The sequence below is a fragment of the Phyllobates terribilis genome, unplaced genomic scaffold (genome assembly GCF_046119375.1).
Source record: "Phyllobates terribilis strain yellow unplaced genomic scaffold, ASM4611937v1 Scaffold_4__5_contigs__length_816908805, whole genome shotgun sequence".
Taxonomy (NCBI): domain Eukaryota; kingdom Metazoa; phylum Chordata; class Amphibia; order Anura; family Dendrobatidae; genus Phyllobates; species Phyllobates terribilis.
In genome coordinates, this window is record NW_027362764.1 from 480,725,394 (window position 1) to 480,751,187 (window position 25,794).

At 41.3% G+C, this 25,794-nt stretch overlaps 1 protein-coding gene across 1 annotated transcript in view; it reads right to left on the reverse strand.

The window, feature by feature from the left end:
- The window catches only part of F13A1 (coagulation factor XIII A chain), a 392,887-nt gene that overhangs the window by 217,760 nt on the left and 149,333 nt on the right, over window positions 1-25,794 (reverse strand). The window contains exons 6-7 of the mRNA XM_073678719.1: window positions 20,879-20,986; window positions 12,243-12,417 (exon numbers count right to left, since the gene is read on the reverse strand). Of these exons, the coding sequence (XP_073534820.1) occupies window positions 12,243-12,417; window positions 20,879-20,986 (283 nt within the window). The remainder of the gene's footprint in view (window positions 1-12,242; window positions 12,418-20,878; window positions 20,987-25,794) is intronic.

Sequence of the window (25,794 nt, forward strand, 5' to 3'; positions counted from 1 at the left end):
CCCAATGGAGAAGCTCCCACAGATCAGCAAGTTATTGCCAATTGTATGAAAAGTGGACTATTTCAATTTTGGGGATAATAACCCTTTAATCACTCCCCTTACTCCAGATGTTATTATCCCACACCACGTACGCCTGTTGTCTAAATATATACATTTCATCAAAATCAACTGCCATACACCCATCCCAAAGGATCCAGAGCACAGCTGTGCCACTTGCCACTTTAAATACATAACCAGTTGAGCGCTGCCACCAGTGGAACATAACCAGATGCACACAAACCAATGGCCAACTAATGAAAGCGTTCAAAAACCTGAGTAATTTATATTTTTTATTTATTTTACTCACTTATATAGCACTATTAATTTCACAGCGCTTTACAGACACTATCCACACTGTCCCCAATGGGGCTCACATTCTAAATTCCCTATCAGTATGTATTTTCAGTACTTTTGTATTAGTGATCAATCTCACCTGGTGTCACAGCCATGGACAATGGTGTCTCTCGGCCAACAAATGCTGCACTTCAGCAGGAAGCATGAAGAGGTGTATTACTGGGTGGCATCTACATACAATCCCACCCTGCAGTACATACTCCTCTACAGTGGGGAAAATAAGTATTTGATACACTTCCAATTTTGAAAGTTTTCTCACCTACAAAGAATGAAGAGGTCTGAAATTTTTATCGTAGGTACACTTCAACTATGAGAGACAAAATCTTAAAAAAATCCAGAAAATCCCATTGTATGATTTTTACATAATTAATTTGCCTTTTATTGTATGAAATGAGTACTTACTGTAATATTTGATACAGAAACGTTTGTTTGCAATTACAGCGATCAGACATTTCCTTTGGTTCTTGACCAAGTTTGCATATACTGCAGCAGGGATTTTGGCCCACTCCTCCATTCAGATCTTCTCCAGATCTTTCAGGTTTTGGGGTTGTCGCAGGGCAACATTGAGTTTCAGCTGCAAATATTTTCTATTGGGTTCTGGTCTGGAGACTGGCTAGTTCACTCCTATACCTTGAAATGCTTCTTACGGAGCCACTCTTTAGTTGCCGTGGCTGTGTGTTACAGCTCATTGTCATGCTGGAACATCTAGCCACGACCCATCTTCAATGCTCTTACTGAGGGAAGAAGGTTGTTGGCCAAATATCGCGATACATGACCCCATCCATCCTCCCTTCAATACGGTGCAGTAGTCCTGTCCACTTTGCAGAAAAGTACCCAAAAGGAAGAGAATTCCCCCACCATACTTCATGGCTGGGACGGTGTTTTTCGGGATGTACTTGTCCTTCTTCTTCCTCCATACACGACAAGTGGAGTTGATACCGAAAAGTTCTATTTTGGTCTCATCTGACCTCATGACCTTCTCCCATGCCTCCTCTGGATCATCCAAATGGTCATAGGCGAACTTCAAACAGATCTGGGCATATGCTGACGTGAGCAGGGGGACCTTGTGTGCCTTGCAGGATTTTATTCCATGACAGCGTAGTGTGTTTCTAATGGTAATGTTTGAAACTGTGGTCTCAGCTCTCTTCAGGTCATTGACCAGGTACTACTTCCGTGTAGTTTTGGGCTCATTCCTGACCATTCTCAGAATAATCCTTACCCCACAAGGCGAAATGTTGCATAGAGCCTTCGACCGAGGAAGATTGACAGTCATCTTCCATTTTCTAATAATTGTGCCAACAGTTGTTACCTTCTCACCAAGCTGCTTGCCTATGGACCTGTAGCACTCCAGCCTTGTGCAGGTCTACAATTTTCTCCCTGGTGTTCTTAGAGAGCTCTTTGGTCTTCGCCATGTTGGAGAGGTTTGCGTGTGATTTATTGAGTGTGTGGACAGATGTCTTTTATACAGGTAATAACTTTAACCCCTTTCTGACGTATGACCTAATAGTACGTCTTGGTGACCTGGGCCGATTGGACCAATGACGTACTATTAGGTCATATGGCAATCGCGCCCGCACACAAGCGGTGCGGGGCGATCGCCGCCGGGTGTCAGCTGATAGTCACAGCTGACACCCGGTACTATGTGCAGGGAGCGGTCCCGCAGCATTGCGATTGCAGCATTGCGATCACAGCATTGCGGTGGCAAAGGGAGGTGATCGGGATACTCACCTCCTCTTCCGGCCTCCAGTGCTGTCTGCCGTGGCTTCCCGGATGTTGCCATGATGACCCGATGTCGTCATGACAACATCCGGGTCACCAGACAGCAGGAAGCTTCTTTCGTCATGCGCAGTGCATGACCAAACTATCTTCTCACTGTGCAGCACTGACAGCCTGTATAGCACAGGAATGGTGCTGTATTCCTGTGCTATACAGGCAATCAGAATAAAAAAAGTGAAAGTCCCAGAGTGGGACGCAAAATAAAAGTCCAAAAAGTGTTAAAAAATGAAAGAAAAAAAAAATTGTAAAAAATAAAAAAAAAATAAAAAAATAATAATCCACCAAAAATAAAAATATAATGTACCCATCAATAAATATTATTATGAAAAAAAACAAAACACTAAAAGAACATATATTTGGTATCGCCGCATCCGGAACGACCTGACCTATAAAACTGTCTCACTAGTTAACCCCTTTAGTGAACACGGTAAAAAAATAAAATAAAAAACGAAGCCAAAAAACAATGCTTTATCATCATGTCACCAAACAAAAAATTAAATAACACGCGATCAAAAAGACGAATATAAATAAAAATGGTACCGCTGAAAACGTCATCTTGTCCCGCAAAAAACAAGCCACCATACAGCTCCATCAGCCAAAAAATAAAAAGTTATAGCTCTCAGAATAAAGCGATGCAAAAAAATATTTTTTTCTATAAAATAGCTTTTATTGTGTAAAAGCGCCAAAACATAGAAAAACTATATAAATGTGGTACCCCTGTAAACGTACTGACCCGAAGAATAACGCTGCCTTATCAATTTTACCACATGCGGAACAGCATAAAAAAAAACCCATAAAAAAATTCTGGAATTGCTGGTTTTTGTTTATTCTGCCTCCCAAAAATCGGAATAGAAAGCGATCAAAAAATGTCAAGTGTCTGAAAATGGCACCAATAAAAACGTCAAGTCATCCCGCAAAGAACAAGCCATCATATGACTCTGTTGGCCAAAATATGGAGAAATTATAGCTCTCAAAATATGGCGATGCAAAAACTAGATTTTACAAAAAAATGCGTCTTTTAGTGTGTGACAGCTGTCAATCATAAAAACCCGATATGATTCTGGTATCGCTGTAATCACACCGACCCCAAGAATAAAGTCGTCTAATCACTTATACTGCACGAGGAACGGCGTAAACAATAAACTCTAGGGTTAGGGTTAGGGTTGCGCTAGGGTTAGGGTTGTGCTAGGGTTAGGGTTGTGTTAGGGTAGGGTTAGGGTTGGGCTAGGGATTTTTTTCAAAAGTAAAAAAAAAAAAAGATGACGATATGGTGACTAGTGTTGTGCGCAAGTGCTCGCTACTTGAGTTTGCATCGGGTGCTCAGGAATGCACTGAGTATCGCGGGTGCTCTAGTGACATGCTCGAGTCTCTGCCCCATATGCTTCGTGGCCAAAAAAACCTCGCGGGGATTTCCTGCCATGCACGAGCAATCCCCGCATGTTTTTTTTGGGTGTCTAATAACCATGAAACATGCGAGCGGGGACTCGAGCATGTCACTCGAGCACACGCGATACATGGTGCATAACCGAGTACTCGATGCAAACTCAAGTAGCGAGCACTTGCGCTCAAGACTAATGACAACTTATTCAATATGATGACCTAATGTTATCAAATCCTGTGTCGTACCTCTGGATTCAAAATGTTCACTATACCCCCTTGTGAAAATAAAAAAATTGGGGCTAAAACATAATTTTTGTGGAAAAAGTTTGATTGTTTTATTTTCACGGCTCCATGTTATAAACTTCTGCAAAGCTCTTGGGGGTTCAGGGTGCTCACCACACATCTAGATAAGTTCCCTGAGGGTTCTAGTTTCCAAAATGGTGTCACTTGTGGGGTTTTTCCACTGTTTAGGCACATCAGGGGCACATCCGCTAAGTATTCAAGTAAATTTTACATTCAAAAAGTCAAATGGCGCTCCTTCCCTTCCGAACCCTGCCGTGCGCCCAAACAGTGGTTTTCCCCAACATATGGGGTATCTGCTTGCTCAGGAGAAATTGCACAACAAACTGCATGGTGCAATTTCTCCTGTTACCCTCATGAAAATGCAAAATTGGAGGCTGAAAAACATTTTTGTGGGAAAAATGGGAAAATTTTATTTTTACGGCTCAATGTTCTAAACTTCTGTGAAGCACCTGGGGGTTCAAGGTGCTCACCACACATCTAGATAAGTTCCCTGACGGGTCTAGTTTCCAAAATGGTGTCACTTGTGGGTCGTTTCCACTGTTTAGGCACATCAGGGGCTCTCCAAATGCAACATGGCGTCCGCTATCTATTCAAGCAAATTTTACATTCAAAAAGTCAAATGGCGCTCCTTGTCTTCCGAGCTCTTCCGTGCGCCCTAGCAGTGGTTTTTCCCCACGTATGGGGTATCTGCGTGCTCAGAGGAAATTGCACAGCAAATTTTGGGGTCCATTTTTTCCTGTTACCCCTGCGAAAATAAAAAAAATTGGGTCTAAAGTAACATTTTTGTGAAAAAAGTTAAATGTTAATTTTTCTCTTCCACATTCCAAAAATTCCTGTGAAGCACCTGAAGGGTTAATAAAGTTATTGACTGTGGTTTTGAGCACCTTGAGGGGTGCAGTTTTTAGAATGGTGTCACTTTTGGGTATTTTCTGTCATAAAGACCCCTCAAAGTGACTTCAAATGTGATGTGGTCCCTAAACAAAATGGTTTTGTAAATTTTGTTGGAAAAATGAGAAATCGCTGGTCATCTTTTAACCCTTATAGCTCGCTAATAAAAAAAAAAATTGTTCCAAAATTGTGCTGATATAAAGTGGACATGTGGAAAATTTGGGACATGTTATTTATTAACTATTTTGTGTGACATATCTCTCTGATTTAAGGGCATAAAAATTCAAATTTTGAAAATTGCAACATTTTCAAAATTTTCACCAAATTTCTGTTTTTTCCACAAATAAACGCAAGTGATATCGAAGGATTTTTACCACTATCATGAAGTACAGTATGTCTCGAAAAAACAGTCTCAGAATCAGGGGGATCCATTGAAGCGTACCAGAGTAATTACCTCATAAAGTGACAGTGGTCAGAATTGTAAAAACTGGCCCGGTCATTAACATGCAAACCACCCTCGGGGGGTAAAGGGGTTAAGCAGCTGCAATACAGGTAATGTGTGCCGAGTAGGAGGGCTTCTGAAAGAAAAATTAACAGGTCTGTGAGAGCCAGAATTCTTAGGGTATGTGCCCACGATGCGTCCAGTCCTGCGGCTCAGACGCTGCGGGAGAACCGCCGGCGGCTTCCACTTATCTATGCAAATGAGCGGCGCCATTTTTTTCACATGCTGACTTTCCCCATAGATATTAGGTCTATGGGGAAAGCCCGCATTTGGACCCGAACGAAAAATTGACATGCTGCGGTCTGGAAAGCTTGTCAGTTTCTGTGGGTGAGCCGCAGACGCATAGTGGACATGGGATTTCTACAAATTCCATCCCCTATGCTGTAACATCTGACCGCTGCTGGTTTGACGCTGCATAAGTCCACAGTGTCAAACCCACAGCGGCTCCGAATCGTGGGCACATAGCCTTACTGGTTGGTAGGTGATGAAATACTTATTTCATGCAATAAAATGCGATTTAATTACTTAAAAATCATACAATGTGATTTTCAGGTTTTTATTTTTAGATTCTGTCTCTCACAGTTGAAGTGTACCTACGATAAAAATTACAGACCTCTCCATTCTTTGTAGGTGGGAAAGCTTGCAAAATCAGCAGTGTATCAAATACTTATTTACTCCACTGTATATAAAGCCTCCATATGCAGTAAATTGCTCATCAGCCCCTGAGTACAGCCTCCTATATGCAGTATATACTCCTCAGCCCCTGTATATTCATTCTAAATGCAGTACATCACTCTTCAGCCCCTGTATATACTCTCCTATATGCAGTACATATTCCTCAAACCCTGCATACAGCCTCCATCTGCAGTACATACTTTTCAGCCCCTGTATACATTCTCTTATGTGTAGTACATGCTCCTCAGCCCTCTTGATCTCGCCTCATGTCTCGATACCGTGTTCCTCTGGAGAAGGGATGTCATCAAAAGTACTTCTGCGTTTGCACATACAGTAGTTCTTGATGTCACCACAAATTTTACAGGTACAGCGCAGCAAAGGAAGAGGTGGCCATAAGAAAAACCTTTCCTAGTAACTGCTAACGGCTGCCGGGTGCCTCAGCAGCACTATACCTTGTGTAGGGTTTGGTACTCACTCAGTTGCGGTTGAGGTAGGCACAGGAGGCGGTTTCATAAAAAATGTTCAGGCAGGTGTATTCAGACTTCATAAACCGCTCAGCATAAGCAAACAAAATGACTTGTCTGGCACAGAGTGAAAATAGAAAATAAACAGTTCATACAATATGGGTCATCTCACCTCCAGCCACAGACCAACACACTGGAGATCCACACATTTCCAGACACAGACACTGAATGAGACACTTGGTCTCCATTTTATTTACCAAACCAGGCCTCCGGGGTGGGGATATGTGAGCAGCCATTCCCACCCATCTCTTATGACTGCTTGTAAAACCGGCCCTGATACGTCCTATAAACCCTCTCAGCACCATACGTGCTGGAGCATGCTTTCCTGGGTTTACATCACCGAAACTACCAACCTCGATGATATATATCTCCCCTCAAGGACCTGTCCGACAGCCATTATAAAATCATCTGTGGCCGCACCATAATGCGACCGCAGGTGATTTAATGCAACGTACAGTGCTACTAAGGCTCTGCGATACTGTCTGGGCATCAGTTCTGGGCATCCATTGCCCCACCAGTGACATGATCACAGGGAACGGATAGGTTGCAATGGCATCCAGGGACCTGCAGAAGACCCCCGTCATTGCTGTGTTGGTACTCCTGTGAAGCCCAGCCTGTGGTTATTAAAATACTGCAATATGTACTGCAGTACAAGCGATCAAACAATCACAGGTTCTAGTTCCTTATGGGAACTAATATAAAAGTGAAGAAAAAAGAATGGAAAAAATATTAAAAAAATTAAAAACTAAACAAAAACATTAAAATCCTCCTTTTCTCCATTTAAAAATAAATGTAAAAAATAATCATATTTGATAATGTTGCATTTGTAAAAATTGAATCTATCAAAATCTGAAATTGTGTCTACTGTATTGTCAATGTCTTAAAGCTAGAACAAATTGAAAAGTTGAGTAATTGCTATTTTTTGGCTACCAAACCCTTACAAAAATGCAATAAAAAGTTATCAAAACATCATATGTACCACAAAATGGCAACATTAAAATATACAATTTGGCACGCAAAAAATAAGCCGTCAAACAGCTACAATGATGGAAAATACTTGGACACAACCCTACTGTTTTTAAATTATCCAGTGCATTATTTTCGGTCTAATAGTGTAATCTAGCCTGGTATAATTATTTATTGAAATAATTTAACATCACTTTTAACATCTTATTGACTGTGTGATTTTTCAATTTTGTATTATTGCTTTTTTCTCCTCTTATTAAAACTATATTTTTCCATCGACATAACAGTATAAGGGCTTCTTTTTTGGCAGGGCAAGTTGTAGTTTAGAAAGATACTCTTCACTTGTTAAGTTTAGTTTTTACGGCGTTCATTGAGAAGTGAATATGTCTTGGTAACATGATTCTCCAGGTCAGTACAATTATGGCGATACCAAAGTTGTATGTTTTTTTTTTTTTGCTAAAAAAAAAGTTGTAACTTGTTTCACTAATTTCTGAAACTTATTTATATATCAGAAGATGCATATAAGACTGTTTTGGTAGACAGGTAGAAAATGAAGCTTAAAATAAAGCTTAAATATATTAATTTAATTAAAGTTACTTGGCTTGATGCTAAGACTGGTAGTGGGATGGACATTGATTCATGCTACTATTAGAAAGAATATACTGTATATATACAGTATATAGTTCCAAACCACAGTGCCCTCTGCTGGTACCAGTTTCAGTTACATTGTTTTATTAACAAAATATTTATTATTTATTTACTAATGAAAAAATATTTTCAAAATGATCTGAAAAGCAAAATGATTTTTTTTTGCATTTTTCTATTTATTTCTCTGTCCATAATGATATTGTATTACATTTTTTCTTAAAACTGACCAAACTTTATCCATGACCAGAATATGGTGCTAATTAAACAAAGCTCAGAGTGTTGACAGAGCCCGTCAGTTATTGTTGTATTGGTAAAAAAATGATAATGACAATGCAGAATGGATCTATTTTCATCATTAATGACAAGGGTAGAGACAACTGCACATCCCGATTCCCTGTAGAAAAGCATCCACATTTTACTCCACCTTGATTAAAAAAACAGCATATTGTAGTAATGCATTAGCTCCATAGAAAACATCTGACACATTTCTGGTGTGAACATCGGCTTGCAAAAGTATTTACCTACCTTGGAATTTTTCATGTTTCGATACCTCACAACCGGGAATTTCACTGTTTTTTTTTTTTGGTGGGGGGGGGATTGCTTAAGTTCATGTAAAGAACATGCCTACAACTGTGAACATTTGAACATTTTGTTTTCTTTGTTTTGTGAAGCAAATAAGAAATAGAACAAAATTACTGAAAACTTCAGTGTGCATAACTATTCACCCCCCTAAAGTCAGTAGTTTCTAGAGCCTGCTTTGGAGGCAATTACAGATGCAAGTCGTTTCGATAAGTCTCAGTGAGCTTTCCATATCTCACCACTGGGATTTTTGCCCATTCCTCAAGTCAAAACTGCTCCAGCTCCTTCAAGTTAGATGGTTTCCTCTGGTGAACAGCAATCTTCAAGTCTGACCACATATTCTCAATTGGATTAAGGTCTGGGTGTTAACTAGGCCACTCCAAAACATTTACACGTTTCCTCTTAAACCACTCGACTGTTGCTTTAGCAGTATGCTTTGAGTCATTGTCTTGTTGGAAGGTGAACCTCCGTCCCAGTCTCAAATCACTGAGAGACTGAAACAGATTTTGCTCAAGAATATTCCTGTATTTTGCACTATCAATCTTCCCCTCGACTCTGACCATTTTCCATGTCCCTGCTGCCGAAAAACATCCTTACAGCATGATGCTGCCACCGCTATATTTCACTGTGGTGAAGGTGCTCCCGGGATCATCAGAGATTGGGATTTTTTTTATAACCCAACCCTGACTTAGACTTCTCGACAACTTTGTCCCTTACTTGTTTGGAGATCTCCTTGGCCTTCATGGTGTTGTTTGGTTAGTGGTGTCTCTTGCTTAATGGTGTTGCAGTCTCTGTGGCCTTTCAGAAAAGGTGTGTATATACTGAGAGACCATGTGACACTTAGATTGCACACAGGTGGACTTCCTTTCACTAAGCATGTGACTTGTGAAGGTAATTGCTTGCACCAGAAATTTTTAGGGTCTTTATCGCGAAAGGGATGAATACATATGCACATACCAATTTTTAGTTATTTGATCCCATAAATTTAATTTATGCCTACCGTATATTTTTCTCATTTCACTTAGACTATTTAGTGCTGATGCATCCCACACAAAACGGATTATAAAAATATTTAAGCACAGGTTGTAATGTAACTAAATAGGTAAAAAGCCAAGAGGGTTAATACGTTTGCAAGCCACTGTAGCTGGTCTTAATCATAACAATGATTGACTATGACTAAGGGTGGCTACACACTAGAAACATATTACATGTTTTCTATGGAGTATATGAAATAGTACAATATGTTTTTTAATCAAGATGGAATAACTTTGGAAGTCTTCATAGAAGAAAATAGGACGTGCAGTTTTCTCTACCTTTTTCAATAATCCAGTTGATGGTCTGCAACTTTAAACGGCACTCCAATATCCTGAGCCCAGGGCTGTGGAGTCGAAGTCGGAGTCGGTGTCCCTTTTGGTGATGTTGGAATCGGAATTGGAGTCGGTATAAAGTGGACTAACTCTGACTCCTAAAATGTTTAATAAATTGGTACAGTAGTTCAATGCAGGATGTGCTGTAAATGTTTTCATAAGAATTTGGGAAAGTTATGAAATGTCCCATAAATGTCTGTTCTGCTCCTGATCTAATTATCTAGTCTTTTAATTGAGATGAATCTGTGCTGCACTTTATGTACATGCTCCGTAGTGAGGCAGTGCTAAGGAGTCAGAAGTCAGGGAAATTGAGGAGTTGGAGTCGGTGGTTTGGCTTACCGACTCCACAGCCCTGCCTGAGGCTAGCTTCTATCAATATCAGCAGACAACAGGATTACAAACGTGATAAGCCCTGATCCTTTCATGCTCTTGTACATATTTTCACCATTACCACTCAAAAAAAAAATTACTCTGAAAAACACCCCTAAAACTTTGCATTGGGACAAGACAGTGCCACGTTGATGCATTGTGTTATTTTAGATCAAATTGCAATAACAGGCAGGGCCCAATGACAAGATTGGTGCTATTCTGCATCTTGAGCCCTTATTTATCTTGTGCACTTCTATGAGTATGTAGTGATGTCAAATTAGGAAGCACAAATCATTCTTCGATGAGTAAGCAAACATACGTTCACTGTTAAAATTAATTCAGCTGCACATTTCTCTCGAGTGTTAGGAATGAAATATGTTGGATGAGAGGCGATCACATAACACTTCCAGCCTCTCATGTTTCCTGTTTACCAATGAAAGATAACTATGTCATGCAACCTAAACACACATGAAGCAAATGATTCTCTCTCAGGGTCAGCAGTCAGGCATAGCGGTAAATATATAGGAAAGACAGCGAGATGACATGAAGAGCGAGTAGGCGGATATGCTGCTCAATAAATTGCATATTGTTTACTTATGTTGCACTTACAGAATGAAATGTGCATTGAGGTCACTTGCTAGCCACTGCATTACAATGTAACTAGTCTGTTGACAGTTTCAAGTCGGCTCCACCAACCTTCCAGCAGGTTACAAATGAGAATGAATACTTTCATACAGCTATTAATAAGATCTCTTGGGAAACAGGTCCACGTAGCATAAGAAGAGAGTTGGAGCTCATTTACTGTACTTTTACTTGGAGTAAGATAATTTAGCCATACTGCAGTGTCTATGAAGGAAATTAGTGATTTTAGAAAAAATATAGACATTAAAGTGCCATGCCAGCGTTATAGTTTTTTTTTTTTAATTTCCCATCCATTAGCTATTATTAATGTATGTTCAGTGTATGCATGAACATTCTCATCAGTCTTTGTCTTCTGCCATTTTCAGCGCTGCTCCGGTCTCTCTCCTGCATCATGTGACTGCAGTTGTAATTTGTCCACCGTTATGTCCTCTCTCAATGTAAGTCTATGAGGACCTCGTTCTGAGTCTTATAGGCTTACATTGACAAAGTGACTTGCGGTCCACTCAAGCCAGTAAGTAACAACTGCGCTCATATGATGCAGGCGTGGGACTGGAGCAGCACTGGAAACGGCAGAAGACAAAGACTGGTAACAATTTTCATGCTTACACTAAACATACATTATTGATAGCTAAGGAAATAATAACAGAAAGCCTGCTGCATTGGTATTTTAAAGGGAACCTGCCACCAGGTGTATGCTTCTCAACCTCAGAGATTCATAAAATAGGGAGAGAGACCTCAATTGCAGTGGTGTGTCATCTACTAAGCTCTTTGGTTTAATTTTGATGATATCACGGTTTTACCTGCTAGTATTCTCATTGATGAGCAAACAATAAAGGCTCAGGAATATTTAATACTTTTTTTAATTAAAACATTATAGGCTTCTCATCTTAGTGTCGTACCAACAACTTTGTCAGGGCAACAATCTTTTGCACCTAGAAGCCATCTGTACAATGCTTCAATGAGTAGACTAGTATGTTGGCCTTCTGGACTTTAATCCAGGCTTTTTCTGACTAAGCATTTGGATCCAATGTTGTCCTTGTCCCTTTCTCCAAAGTTCTGACAGCTATTCCACAGGCATGACTAATCAGCTAATGTAGGAAAGGCCACATCCCTGTATAAAGGATAACTTCTGGACAAAAATTATGGGGCATATAAATTGAGGGCATCTATCTCAATTTTAATGCATCAGGTCACATTTCTTGGAAGTTTTTTTTAGTATTTTATACTCACATGTGTTGAATACTCCAGCAAAGACCCAGCACTGCCCATATTTTACTGACAACTTAGAGCTATAGTATTCCAACAATATCTCTACGCTTCCAGTCCAAGCCGACGGTGATACCCCATAACTGTAATCATTATTCCAGCTTCCTGCAACCACACCATTTTCATCTTGGCCATTTATCTATAAAACAAAGAAAAAAACAGACGAGGATGTATATTTATATCTAAAATATAAAACATACTGAAGAGATTCAAGCTATTTATGTATTCAGATGGAAAGGTGAAATAATTATGGCAATCTATGTTTATAATTTCATAGGAAAGGGGTCGTCTTTCTTTGACAGGAGCTTTATTTTTATTAAAAGAGTTCCCAAAACTGAACTGATCAGAGGAATTGCTGCCTGAAGCTTTAGTAGTGCAAGGAAATATAGTATCAAGTCTTAGATTACCCTGCAGCACCCCCACAGAAGAAATTAAGTATTTCAGTTCTCAATGAAATAAATGTAATGTTCATTTTGTGCATTGACCTACTTGGTTCTCCAGACACAGAAAATGTATTTTCAGCCGCTCTCTGAAAATTGATAAAGGTAAAAAGAGATTATCTATTAACTCACAGTGGCCTAAATGGTAGAGATGAGCGGATCGATTCATGGGACTCTGGTCCAGCATCCAGGACAATGGTACTTCATGGCTTGATGGGAGTCCCGTAAATCTCTTACTTTCCAGCGTCCCCGGCTCAGCTTTTGATTAGCCAGGGCTGTTGAGATGTTATCTGTTCATTATGTCCCAAAGATAGCATTACGCAAGCTCTAACAAATCAAAAGCTGCTCATCTCTACTAATTGGGTATTACAAATTTGATTTTCAAAACTAGACAGACCTTTTAAGAAAGTCTGTAATACTTTAACTACTGAACACATGAATTTGACACTTAAGACAGCATTATGGTACCAATTCATTAATGAGCTTACGCCAGATTTCTGATAAAAAACACCATAACAAGTTGCAATATTTTTTGCGCAACTTGGAAATTGTGCAAAAATGTTACGACACTTGCCATTTACACACCAGTCTCGGCCAGACATGCCAATATGGAGGTATTATGGGCGGGAAATAGGCAGGAAGGGTCATGGCTATGTCCGCACTTCAAATTCATGAAAAGTTACACCACTCCAGAAATGTACTAGAGTCCCTGACTGGAACACACATCGGGTGGTGGCGGCGCACGTTGGTTAACGGATTCACCTAATTCATTAAGAGGTGCATCATACTCCAAAAAGCCATTCACTAAAACTGATGCACAATGCCAATTTTAAAAAATACGCCCCTGTGTGTTGTGTAATCAAAGACATTTAATTAAGTTGTTATGCAACATGATCAGTTCTATTCACTGTATCCTTTTTAGTATTTTTCACCTGGTTGGCCCATTGCTTTTTTTTGTGTACTAATTATTTATATAACATAATTTCCTTTGTATTTGTTATCTTATTTTTTTAAACCATTTATGATAACCCTATTCTTTCCACTTATTTTGGCTCATTGTAATAATCTTTTAGATTAATATACAATGACATATAAAAGTTTTGGCGCCCCTGGTCAAAATGACTGTTATTATGAACAGTTAAGTAAGTTGAAAATGAAATGATCTCTAAAAGGGCTAAAGTTAAAGATGCCGCATTTCCTTTGTATTTTAGTAAAAAAAATATATATATTGTAAGGTGGCTTACATAAGTAATGAGAGATATGTATCACAGAGGTGGTTGTCATCTGTGTTGTAAACCTGGAGTATTGCTCTAGTGCACATAGTAATAAGAGGCTTGTTTGGTGCGTCTTGGCCAGGTTTTACAGGCAGCCTGAGAGAGAGATGGGTCTGGCCGCCCAAGTACCCCACCTCTGGGTGTAGTTCACAGGGTAAAATGGAGTCTGTTTGTTTGACACATGGTCTGTATCTGAAGGTTAGACGACCTCCTGTGTGATGACTCCAGACTGAGCTGGTATGCTGGATGCTATCCAGCCTGTGTGTCCTGAACTGTCTCTCAAGTGACTTTGTTATGAACTGTTTATTTTGTTTTACCTGCACTGAAAGGCAGTTTATTTTCCTTTGCTTGTGGCATGGTTTATGAAGGACCAATGAACCAGCATGGACGTTTAAATGGAATCGGTTCTTGTGTTACATCACCACACACCCAAGTGAGTAGCATTCTCACGATATATATTGTAATTTTTTACATTTTAAGAATCAAAAAAAGGACAAAGGACCAATGAACAAGTTTAGACACCCTGCATGGTTAGTACTTAGTAGCACCCCCTTTGGAAACTATCACAGCTTGTAAACACTTTTTGTAGCCAGCCAAGAGTCTTTGAAAATCTGTGGCTAGACTACAAAATAGCAGTGCATGCAAGATGACCCAGGAATCTCACAGAACTGGATGAATTTTCCAAGGAAGAATGGATGAATATCCCTCAAACAAGAATTTAATGATGTTTAGGTCTGGGGTCTATGAGGGCCATTGTAAAACCTTCATATTGTGCCTTTTGAGGTAGTCTATTGTTGATTTTGATGTGTGTTTAGGATCATTATCCATTTGTAGAAGCCATTCTCTTTTCAACTTCAGCATTTTTACAAATGGTGTTATGTTTGCATCAAGAATTTGTTGAAATTTCATTGAATCCATTCTTCCTTCTACCCGTGAAATGTTCCCTGTGCCATTGGCTGCAACACAACCCCAAAGCATGATTGATCACCCCCATGCTTAATGGTTGGCAAGATGTTTTTTTCCTGAAATTCTGTGCCCATTTTTCTCCAAACATACCTATGATCATTGTAGACAAAGCGTTCAATTTTAACCTCATCAGTCCACAGGACTTGTTTAAAAAAATGCATCAGGCTTATTTAAATGTTCTTTTGCATAATTCTGATGCTGAATTTTATGGTGAGGATGCAGAAAAGGCTTTCTTCTGATGACTTGTCCATAAAGTCCATATTTATGAAGGGATCTCTAAACAGTAGAACAATGTACCACAACTCCAGAGTCTGTTAAATCTTTCTGAAGGTCTTTTGCTGTCAAGTGGGAGCTCTGATTTGCCTCTCTAGCCATCCTATAAGCAACTCTCACTGAGATTTCGCTTGGGCTTCCCGATCTTATCTTGACCGCCAGTGTTCCTGTTAACTGCCATTTCTTAATTACATTTTGAACTGAGGAAAGGGCAACTCGCTTTACTATCTTCTTATAGCCTTCTCCTGCTTTGTGTGCCTCCACCATTTTCAATTTGAGAGTTCTAGGAATCTGCTTACAAGAACCCATGACTGCTGGTTTTCAGCACAAGGTTAGAGGAGGTTGGGTTTTTATAAAGCTGGGAAATTTGCATCATCTGGCTTTTCTTAATGATGATAGTGAACAAGCCCCTTAACCCTAATTAAGGTCTGAACCTTGGTCAAAGTTATCTGAGTACAAAAATCCCAGAGGGCACTCAAACTTTTGCATTAACCCATTTTCCTTTTTGTAATTTATAAAGTGTAAAAAGCGACAATATATTTTTAAAGGTTTTTTTTGCCTAAAAAAAAGGGAAATGTGTCATTTTTATCTGTAGCCCTTTTAAAGATCATTTCATCTTCAACTTGCTTAAATGTTCACAATAACAGTAATTTGACGAGGGGTGCCCAAACTTTACATGCCACTGTATGTCATAGAAAATGTTCAAGTGCTTATGCATTCTTAAAAGGGTGGTTTTACTTGTTCATTAGCTATGTTTTCACTGGTCGATGATTGGGAGTGAATGTTCTTATTGTGACATGCAGAAGTAGTGCTTTTGCAGAGTGTGACATGCAGAAGTAGTGCTGGTGCTTTAAAAGCATCCAGCAACTAGAGGGGTTAACATAGTCACATTAGAAGGGGAGTGTTTTAGCAGAGCCCCAGGGGGATTGTGGGGAAGTTGTTTACTGTCTGGCTGGTGCCAAAGAGAAAGGTGGTGTGTGTGTTCTGTATCTCACAGAAGCGCCCCTGCAAGTGAAAAGGATTTAAGTCAGGAGTTATCTAAGCATAGGTCAGGTAGAGTTCCTGAACTAGTAGTGCAGAGTATTGTCAGGCATAAAGATAAGGAATGGAAGAAATGGTGTCAGAGGGATCATCTCCCTTAGCAACCCCCCCCTCCTCCATCTCACTGTGCTGTAAAGAATGCTGTGTTCATTAATGTGCCTTTGCATTAGAACTGTGCTGTCCTGTACTACTGGGAAGACTGTGAACTGCTGTGCTTCTAAGGAAATTGTACTGTTTGTCACTGGAGCCTGTTGCTCATAAGACTTAACTTGCTCTGGCTGTGCGGCCTCTTATTAAATGCTACTGTTCTACTGTTTATGAGGACTCTTGTCAAGTGTGTCTGGTCAGCAAGTGAAACAACCTAAGTGTCTGTGCCTGAGGGTCATTTCCCCTGTGTGCCTGAGAGAAGCAGCAGCACATGGTCTATGGTCACCCTGAGTAACTGTTCCCCTAGGATTCCAAAGAATTAATGTAACCTGTCTCGCCCCTATCTGAACTTAGCGGTGTGCGTGTAATATTATGAATGTTCCTTCACTGATTATCGGTCCATGTAAACATTCCTAAAAGTTTGGGGGTGTACATTTTTTCTTGTGGATTTGGATTTAACCGTTTTTGTTGAACTAATCATAGACTTCGGTTTACAAAAATAATTTATACTGTCAATGGTTAAATTGAACAAATGAACTGCTATAGATGTATGCCTGCAAAATTAAAATGTAGGGCCATCCATGCTAACATGTATCTCTATAAATTCCTTTATGAGAGTCAGTCTCCCCAATTAGTTTAATAATTTTACAATCTCTACTACTATTACTTTCTACCATTTTGCATACGTTTGAAACAATGTCAAGATACTACCCTCAATTAGGTCTCAAGTCAAGTTGCATGGCTTCCCTAGGGCTTCACTGTATCTTTGATGCCATGGGCAATTATACTCTGTTATTATTCAGTCAATGACTATAAATGACTTATTGCTGAGCATTAGATATTGGCCTGCCACTTTCCATCACACTAGACTAAAAGCATTATAATGCACTTCTCATAAAGAATGGAGTAATAATTCATGTTTCAACAATAGAGGAAAGGTGTAAGAGCAAATTTAGTTTTATGCTACTTTGTTACCTAAAAAGTTTGGAATATGAAAGCATAATATTTCATAAATGGATGTATACCGATCAGCCATACAATAAAACCATTGAGAGTTCAAGTGAATAACATTTATTATCTTGTTACAATAACACCTATCAGGGGGAGGGATATCTAATGGAGCGATAGAAGAAGGTGGTTTGATATGATAAATCACATTTCCTTGTGTGCGTCACTTACCTAGGGCAGAGATGTTATCAAAATGCACTAGAAAAAAAAGGCAAGCTGGAGCAACCTGTGTGATACTTTCACAGTTGCATTGTTCGTGGAAGCCTGGCACCTGTTAATAGAGCTTCCACGAACAGGCTTAAAGCAAACCTCTCTATTTACCAGATCCCAGGCTATGCCCTGGCTATCATGCTTTAACCCCTGTAAAGAGATCTGGACATACACAGGGGCTCCTGGGCTGGAGCCACAGAGTCAGCTACTGGCCGGTGGAGCGAGTTGAAGGCAAAAAGGTTCGCCATGTGGAGTCAATGCCAAGAGGTCACGCCAGGGACAAAATCAGAAAGGCAGTGGATTGTTAAAATAGAAGCCAAAGTCAAAAAATGTGAGAAATCAGGGAGACAACACAAGAGTAATGACTAGACCTACAGGTCAGGTAAGCAGAATTTATTGATCTCAGGAGTAATCAAAACCCCAAAATTAACCCCATAGCTTCCTGATCCAGAACCACCAAAAGTCACATTGTAAAACATGACTGTAGCAGTCAAGCGTCACCTGCAACAAAAGTGAGGCACGGCCTAGTGGCTGAAGGAGAAATAGAGTGTACAGGAACCTGCACAGATGTTACAGATTTTTTAGGCAATATTATGCTGAGAAATCTTGGACCCTCGCATTAATGTGGATGTTACTTTTGACACATACAGTACTGTCTATCTAAAATTGATGTAGACCAACTGAACCCCGCATCGCAAAGGTATTCCCCAATGGTAGCAGCCTCTTCCTGCAGAATAATGCTCCCTGCCACACTGCAATTGTTCAAGTATAATTTAAGGAACGTAATATAGAGTTCAAGGTGTTGACTTGACGTTCAAATTCCCCACATTTTAATTCCATTTGGCATTTCTGATTAGATATTTCAAGTCTAATCTATGAATGTCCCTGCTTCCCAATTCACAGGACATAAAAAGGTCTGCTGCTATTGTCTTGGTGCCAGATATCACTAGACACTTTCAGAAGTCATGTCTAGTCCATGCCTCAATGGATTAGATCTGTTTTGGCAACATAAAGGAGACCTACAGAGTATTAGATTTTGAAGAGAACTTGTCATCACAATTACGTAATGGAAAGTAAAGATATGGCTTTAATGATGCTGCAATACAGATTAAATTCATACCATTGGTGAAAAAATCCACTTTATGTTTCTTCTGTAATCACCATTTGAAGTTTTCTACTAATTAGATTTCGGTGCACAGGGGCTGGACTTTTCACTGGGTCTTCTCATCCCTGCCTGTGATGCCTGTGTCCCTCCGCCTGCCTCCAGTCTGTGGATGACCTGTCTCCTCTGTTTAAAATCTCAGCAGTGACCTGTCATTCAAAGATCAGAGCCAAGCAGAGGGGCCTGGGGAATCACTGACAGGAATTAGAAGATCCAGTTCACAGTCCGGCCCTTGTGCACCGAAATCTATTTGGCAGAAAACTTCAAATGGTGATTAAAGAAGAACCGCAAAGCAGATTTCTTCACCAAATGTATGAATTTAATCTGTATTACAGTGCCATTATAGACATACAGTACATTCACATTGAAGGCATCAAAACTATGAATTAACGGATGTGGAATTATATACTTAACAAAAAAGTGTGAAACAATTGAAAATATGTCTTATATTCTAGGTTCTTCAAAGTAGCCACCTTTTGCTTTGATGACTGCTTTGCACACTCTTGTCATTCTCTTGATGAGCTTCAAGAGGTAGTCACCGGAAATGGTTTTCACTTCACAGGTGTGCCCTGTCAGGTTTAATAAGTGGGATTTCTTGCCTTATAAATGGGGTTGGGACCATCAGTTGTGTTGTGCAGAAGTCTGGTGGATACACAGCTGATAGTCCTACTGAATAGACTGTTAGAATTTGTATTATGGCAAGAAAAAAGCAGCTAAGTAAAGAAAAACGAGTGGCCATCATTACTTTAAGAAATGAAGGTCAGTCAGTCCGAAAAATTTGGCCAAACTTTGAAAGTGTCCCCAAGTGCAGTTGCAAAAACCGTCAAGTGCTACAAAGAAACTGGCTCACATGAGGACCGCCCAACGAAAGGAAGACCAAGAGTTACCTCCGCTTCTGAGGATAAGTTTATCCGAGTCATCAGCCTCAGAAATCGCAGGTTAACAGTAGCTCAGATTAGAGACCAGGTCAATGCCACACAGAGTTCTAGCAGCAGACACATCTCTACAACAACTGTTAAGAGGAGACTTTGTGCAGCAGGCCTTCATGGTAAAATAGCTGTGCTTTGGTCTGATGAGTCCAAATTTGAGATCGTTGGTTCCAACCACCGTGTCTTTGTGCGACGCAGAAAAGGTGAACGGATGGACTTTACATGCCTGGTTCCCACTGTGAAACATGGAGGAGGAGGTGTGATGGTGTGGGGGTGCTTTGCTGGTGACACTGTTGGGGATTTATTCAAAATTTAAGGCATACTGAACCAGCATGGCTACCACAGCATCTTGCAGCGGCATGCTATTCCATCCGGTTTGCGTTTAGTTGGACCATCATTTATTTTTCAACAGGACAATGACCCCAAACACACCTCCAGGCTGTGTAAGGGCTATTTGACCAAGAAGGAGAGTGATGGGGTGCTACGCCAGATGACCTGGCCTCCACAGTCACCAGACCTGAATCCAATCGAGATGGTTTGGGGTGAGCTGGACCGCAGAGTGAAGGCAAAAGGGCCAACAAGTGCTAAGCATCTCTGGGAACTCCTTCAAGATTGTTGGAAGACCATTTCCGGTGACTACCTCTTGAAGCTCATCAAGAGAATGCCAAGAGAAGCCATCAAAGCAAAAGGTGGCTACTTTGAAGAACCTAGAATATAAGACATATTTTCAGTTGTTTAACACTTTTTTGTTAAGTATATAATTCCACATATGTTAATTCATAGTTCTGATGCCTTCATTGTGAATGTACAATTTTCATAGTCATGAAAATACAGAAAAATCTTTAAATGAGAAGGTGTGTCCAAACTTTTGGTCTGTACTGTATATTTACTTTACCTGACAGGTTCTCTTTAATCTTATGGATGATTGCTAAATATGTTGTGTTGAATGTATTGTGTAGTTCTGTTCATAGAAATGTATAGACTCGACAAAATAGAAAACAACATTACTTATATTGTTACTATTTTACAATGCCATTTAATTACATCACCAAAATATCTTCGAAAACATCATCTGAATAGATATTGTAAATAAATTATTATATAAATAATATCAGTCTGAACCTTTGTAATAAATAATTAAAGCACATACCACCGCAGATCCAATACGGCTGATCTTTATAGGATTTCCTCTTCCGGAAAGATCAAGTTGAGCTTTGTCCATTAAAAACAGGCAAGCATCAAGTATCTCCTCTTCAAACTGTAATTGCAAGAAAAGAAGTGTTCTCTAATAGTAATGTACAGTTGTGAACTACAGTAATAAATAGTATATTACAAATCGATTCAATGATAATTATATTCATTTTAATATTGAAGGTGTTTCAGGAATTTTTTTTAAATGTACCTGCCATACATAGCATAGAAAATTCATAAAAGCGCATGTAAGGAGATGAACAAGGGAGAAGACGCACACAGTTAGGCTATGTGCCCGCGATGCAGAAATGCTGCATATTTTTTCCGCTTCTCCCTGGCAGGAAAAACGCATGCGGTTTTTACATGCGTTTTTCCCGCCAGGTAGAAGCGTTTGTCAAGCGTTTTTGCATGCATTTCTGCATGCGGGTTATCGAGCGCTTTTCCAAGCGATTTTAGCATCACTTGGAAAAGTGCTTGACAACTTGGTCACACTATATAAATCCATGCAACCGGCATGGATTTATAGTAGTGTGACCAAGTTAGTTAAAAAAAAAAAGAATAAGAATGGTAAAAAATAAAAAAAAAAGATTATACTCACCTTCCGATGTCCTCCCGGTGTTTTCTCCGTCGCGTCCGGTAAGTATAATCTTTATTTTTTATTTTCAGCTCTTTTTTTTAAAGTTTCTATGGTACCCAGGTCTGGATGAGAGTCTCCTCTCCTCCAGATCTGGGTACCATCCGCACATTGAACCGTTTGATATCCGCTTGTGCACATGTAGTGATGCGGATGTCACGCGGTCCAATGCAAGTCAATGGGGGCGATTACGCTGCATGTCCGCAAAATGAATGAACATGCTGCAGATTTTTGAGCGCAGCATAAATGCTGTGGAAAAATCCGCAGCATGGGCATTGACATTGCGGCTTGTCATTGGGGACCATGGGGGACAGATTACCAAGCGTTTCCCAAGCGTTTACGCTGTGTAAATTCCGCAGCATAAACGCTTGGAAAATGCTTTGTGGGCACGCAGCCTTAGGCTATGTGCCGACTATGCGTTTTTCAAGCATTTTTGATGCGGAATTTCCGCAGCGTAAACGCTTGCAAAACGCTTGGTAATCCGTGCCCCATGATCCCCAATGAAAATCTGCATGTTCTGTGCCCATGCTGCGGAATTTTCCTTGTGGAAAAATCCACAGCATGTCCATTATTTGTGCGTTTCTGCATGCGGATTTGAGGTCCCAATGCATTTGAAAAATGCAAGTCAAATCCGCATGTAAAAACGCTGCAAACGTTTTTGACTGCCAAGAACATGCAGAAACACTGCAGAAATTTTCTGCTTCATTTCTGCATCGTGGTCACATACACTTAATGTCTAACAGAGTAGCGGCAAGTGACCACCACCATCTGCTGGTCAAAGATTATAGAGAAAGTGAAAGCAAAAAGAATTACTGTAACAGGAACACAAAAGTGAAAGACATGTCCCCTAAGAGAGAAGATTAGAAGGGACACCAGGTGACAGCTGTGGCGCAGTTAGTAATTATAAAGAAGCTCTCCATGCAGGTGAAACAAGCCATCCTTAAGCTGCAAAAACAGAAAAAAAACCATCCGTGATGCCCAGGTCTTTTTGCATTGATGAGTTCACCAGTGCTTTCTTTCTTTCTCAGGATGTACCAAACTGTAGATTTTGCCACTCCTAATATTGTAGCAATTTCTCGGATGGGTTTTCTCTGTTTTTGCAGCTTAAGGATGGCTTGTTTCACCTGCATGGAGAGCTCCTTTGACCGCATGTTTACTAGTGTTGAGCCACCCCCGTAGTGTTCGAGTTCGGTTCGGTTCGTCGAACACCCGTGTGTTCGCCGAACTGTTCGTCGAACTGTTCGTCGAACACCTTCGAACACCGTTAAAACCAATGGCAGGCAAACAAAAACACATAGAAACACATAGAAAACACCTTCAAAGGTGTCCAAAAGCTGACAAACTGCTCATAAGACATAACTAACACATGGAAAAGTGACAAGTACATATAGTCATGCGAAAATAAAAGAGGTGGAGGAGTAAAAGGAGGGGGAGACACAGATATAGGCATGTCATGCCCTTCTAAAATCCAAAAAGTGAGAAGCCGACACGGCCAGTCCGCTCCTGCCCGTGCCACCTCCGTGTCGCCGGGTTTGTGCCAGAGCCGCGGTGAACCCTGATGGCCAGCCCCCCTCTCCCAATACTGGTGCCTGTCCGCTGGTGGGTCGAGCGAGCCCCCCTGTGGTGGAGGCAGCTCTAAGCTTTTTAATTTAAATTGTCTCTCTAATTTGAATGAATACACTTTAAATCCATTTACAAGGATCTATTGGAGGGCAAGTCTCATGCCAGCAGCCGCGTAATTCCAGCTCCAGTAGCGTCCACTAAAGCTGCTGCAGTTAAAAAGCTTTTATAAGGATCGAGCTCGGCTGTCCACCGCAAGGCATCCTACTGCCAGTCCCAGCCCCTATGCCTTGGGGTGCCTCCTGATGCTCTTCACTGAGTATCCCGTGGTCCCGAAGCATTTCCTTTGAAAAAATGAAGTGTCCAAACTACAGGTGGTGTAGCTTGATTAACAGCTGGGATAATCCGCTGACTAGCAGACCCTGCTACTAGGCACAAAGTATTTCCTGGGCTAGATGCAGTTAAAAATTTGTAATTAGATACTCTCGTTGGATGCTGAGAAAGCATTCCATAGAGTCTCCTGGCACGCCATATATGATTCTCTTAAAAAGCTTGGGGTAGGGGTCTAGGGGACCCTTTTATAGCCAAAATCACGGCCCTGTATCGCAATACGTCACCTAGGCTGAAGATAAATGGAACTGTAGCACCCTGAGGGCTCGGTTGCTACAGAGGTATTGCACCTCACCCAGAGGTGTGATATCTCACTCTCAGGTAAGGATGTAGTGTGGATCAGGACCCGACACCTGCATGCATTACACCACATTGCCGTGGGGCAGGGCGACCAATATGCCCCTGAGATGGGCACGACAGTCCCTGTCCCTGGCCGGAGTGGGGGGAGGGAACACTGAGGAAGGGGAACCCTGTAGTGCAGGAGCAGGGAGGAAGCAGTTCCTGGGTGCATTGAGAAGGGAGTATAAAAGGTGGGCACCATCTTAGTTCAGTGCAGAGAAGTCTGAGCAGAAGTGGCAGGGAGCAGGGGCTCTGCATGAGCTCTGCTCCGGAGGCGGGCCTAGTAACAGAGGCCCAGGCCTGGAAGAGGGAGAAGGAAGGAAGAGGAGCGGAGAAGGCTCCAGGAACGAGGAACGAAGGGATCTCAGGGGTGCGGACGGGCGAGTCACCACCGCACGCCAGAATCCACCTGCGTGGAGGGGTCAGACCAAAGGGGGAGACCGGTCCCCGAAACTAGTGGAGGCAGGAAACGACCCTCAGCTAGAAACAGGAGGCTGTGACATTTTATGTGGCGCAGCCCCTCGCTACACCCGCTAGGAAGGCACCATATAGGGTCAGGGAAACTGGCGCCAAGTTTACCAAGAGGAGGCCCGAGGCAGCCGGACAGAAGGGTTGGTAAGAAAGGCCAGACAAAGGACACACAAAGGGGGTCCTGTGAAGCGCTCCAAAGTTATCTGGGAGTTGTCTGAGCCCCTCACCTGGTGAGCACAGTACGACGTGGGCAGCCGTTACCTGCAGACGTGGTCTGGATAATAAGAACTGTGAGTAAAGGCCCTGGACTGCATCACTGACTCCGTGTCATTACTGCTGCTGCCCTGCACCATCACCCCCATCCTCCGCATACATTGCCCTGAGGCTATACTCCTCCCGTGGGGAGTTATGCTACGCTCCGCTGCACCCACAACACCAGCCTCAGCGGTCTGCCCTGGAGCGGCGGTTCACTCTGACCGCAATCCACGGGTGGCGTAGTCGGACATTTAAACATCAAAACCACGTAAATAGTTCCGCCACTGGTTTGACCGCCCTGAGCCACGGAACCGGGTTGCCGCCACGGAGACTACAACCACCAGCATCCACCAAAAAGGGTCCGGCTCCGGGTGTCCCAAGGCCCAGGGGGCGCGTCAGAACATTTTCATCACCTTTCACAATCACCAATGGGACAAGGCAGGGATGTTCTCTGTCCCCTCTCTTATACATCCTAGTGACGGAGCACCTGCTCTCATCAATTCGCCATAACCCCAATATTAGGTGGATTGAGGTGGGAGGCACCGAGTACAAGTGCTCTCTATTTGCTGATGATGTACTAGTATATATCACTCAATCACATATATCCATCCATGCTGTTATGGCTGAAATAGATCACTTTGTTACATGGTCAAATTTTAAAATCAATGCAGCGAAGTCTGAGGCCCTCGATGTCTCCCTCCCCAAATCCATATAGGATTCCATCCAGTCCAACTTTCCCTTTGCCTGGCCCTCACAGGGTATCAAATACTTAGGAATTCCTATTCATAGAGACCTCTCCCATCTATGTTATCTTAATTTTGGGCCCTTTATTGAACAACTCCATACAGACCACGGTTGGCAAGTTAGAACTGTAAGATTCACTACGTGAACCACTGGTGTTTTGTGGAAAAGCACATGTACACTGTGTTCCAAATTATTATGCAAAAAGTGTTTAGGAGTGATAAGGGAAGAATTTGTTTGTTTGTCAGTTAAACTCATTGATGGTGATGTGTGTCAGGGCTCTTTATATCACTGTAAGCAATTGCAGACACCAGTGCTAATTAGTTTGGCAGGTGTGTCCAATGAAAGGCAAGACTACTTAAGAAGGCTCTCTCACATTATTCAGCAGCCTACATTTTCTGCCAAAATGGGAAAGAAAAAGGATGTGTCGGCTGCTGAGAAGCAACAAATTGTGGAGTGTTTAGGTCAAGGCATGACTACAATCA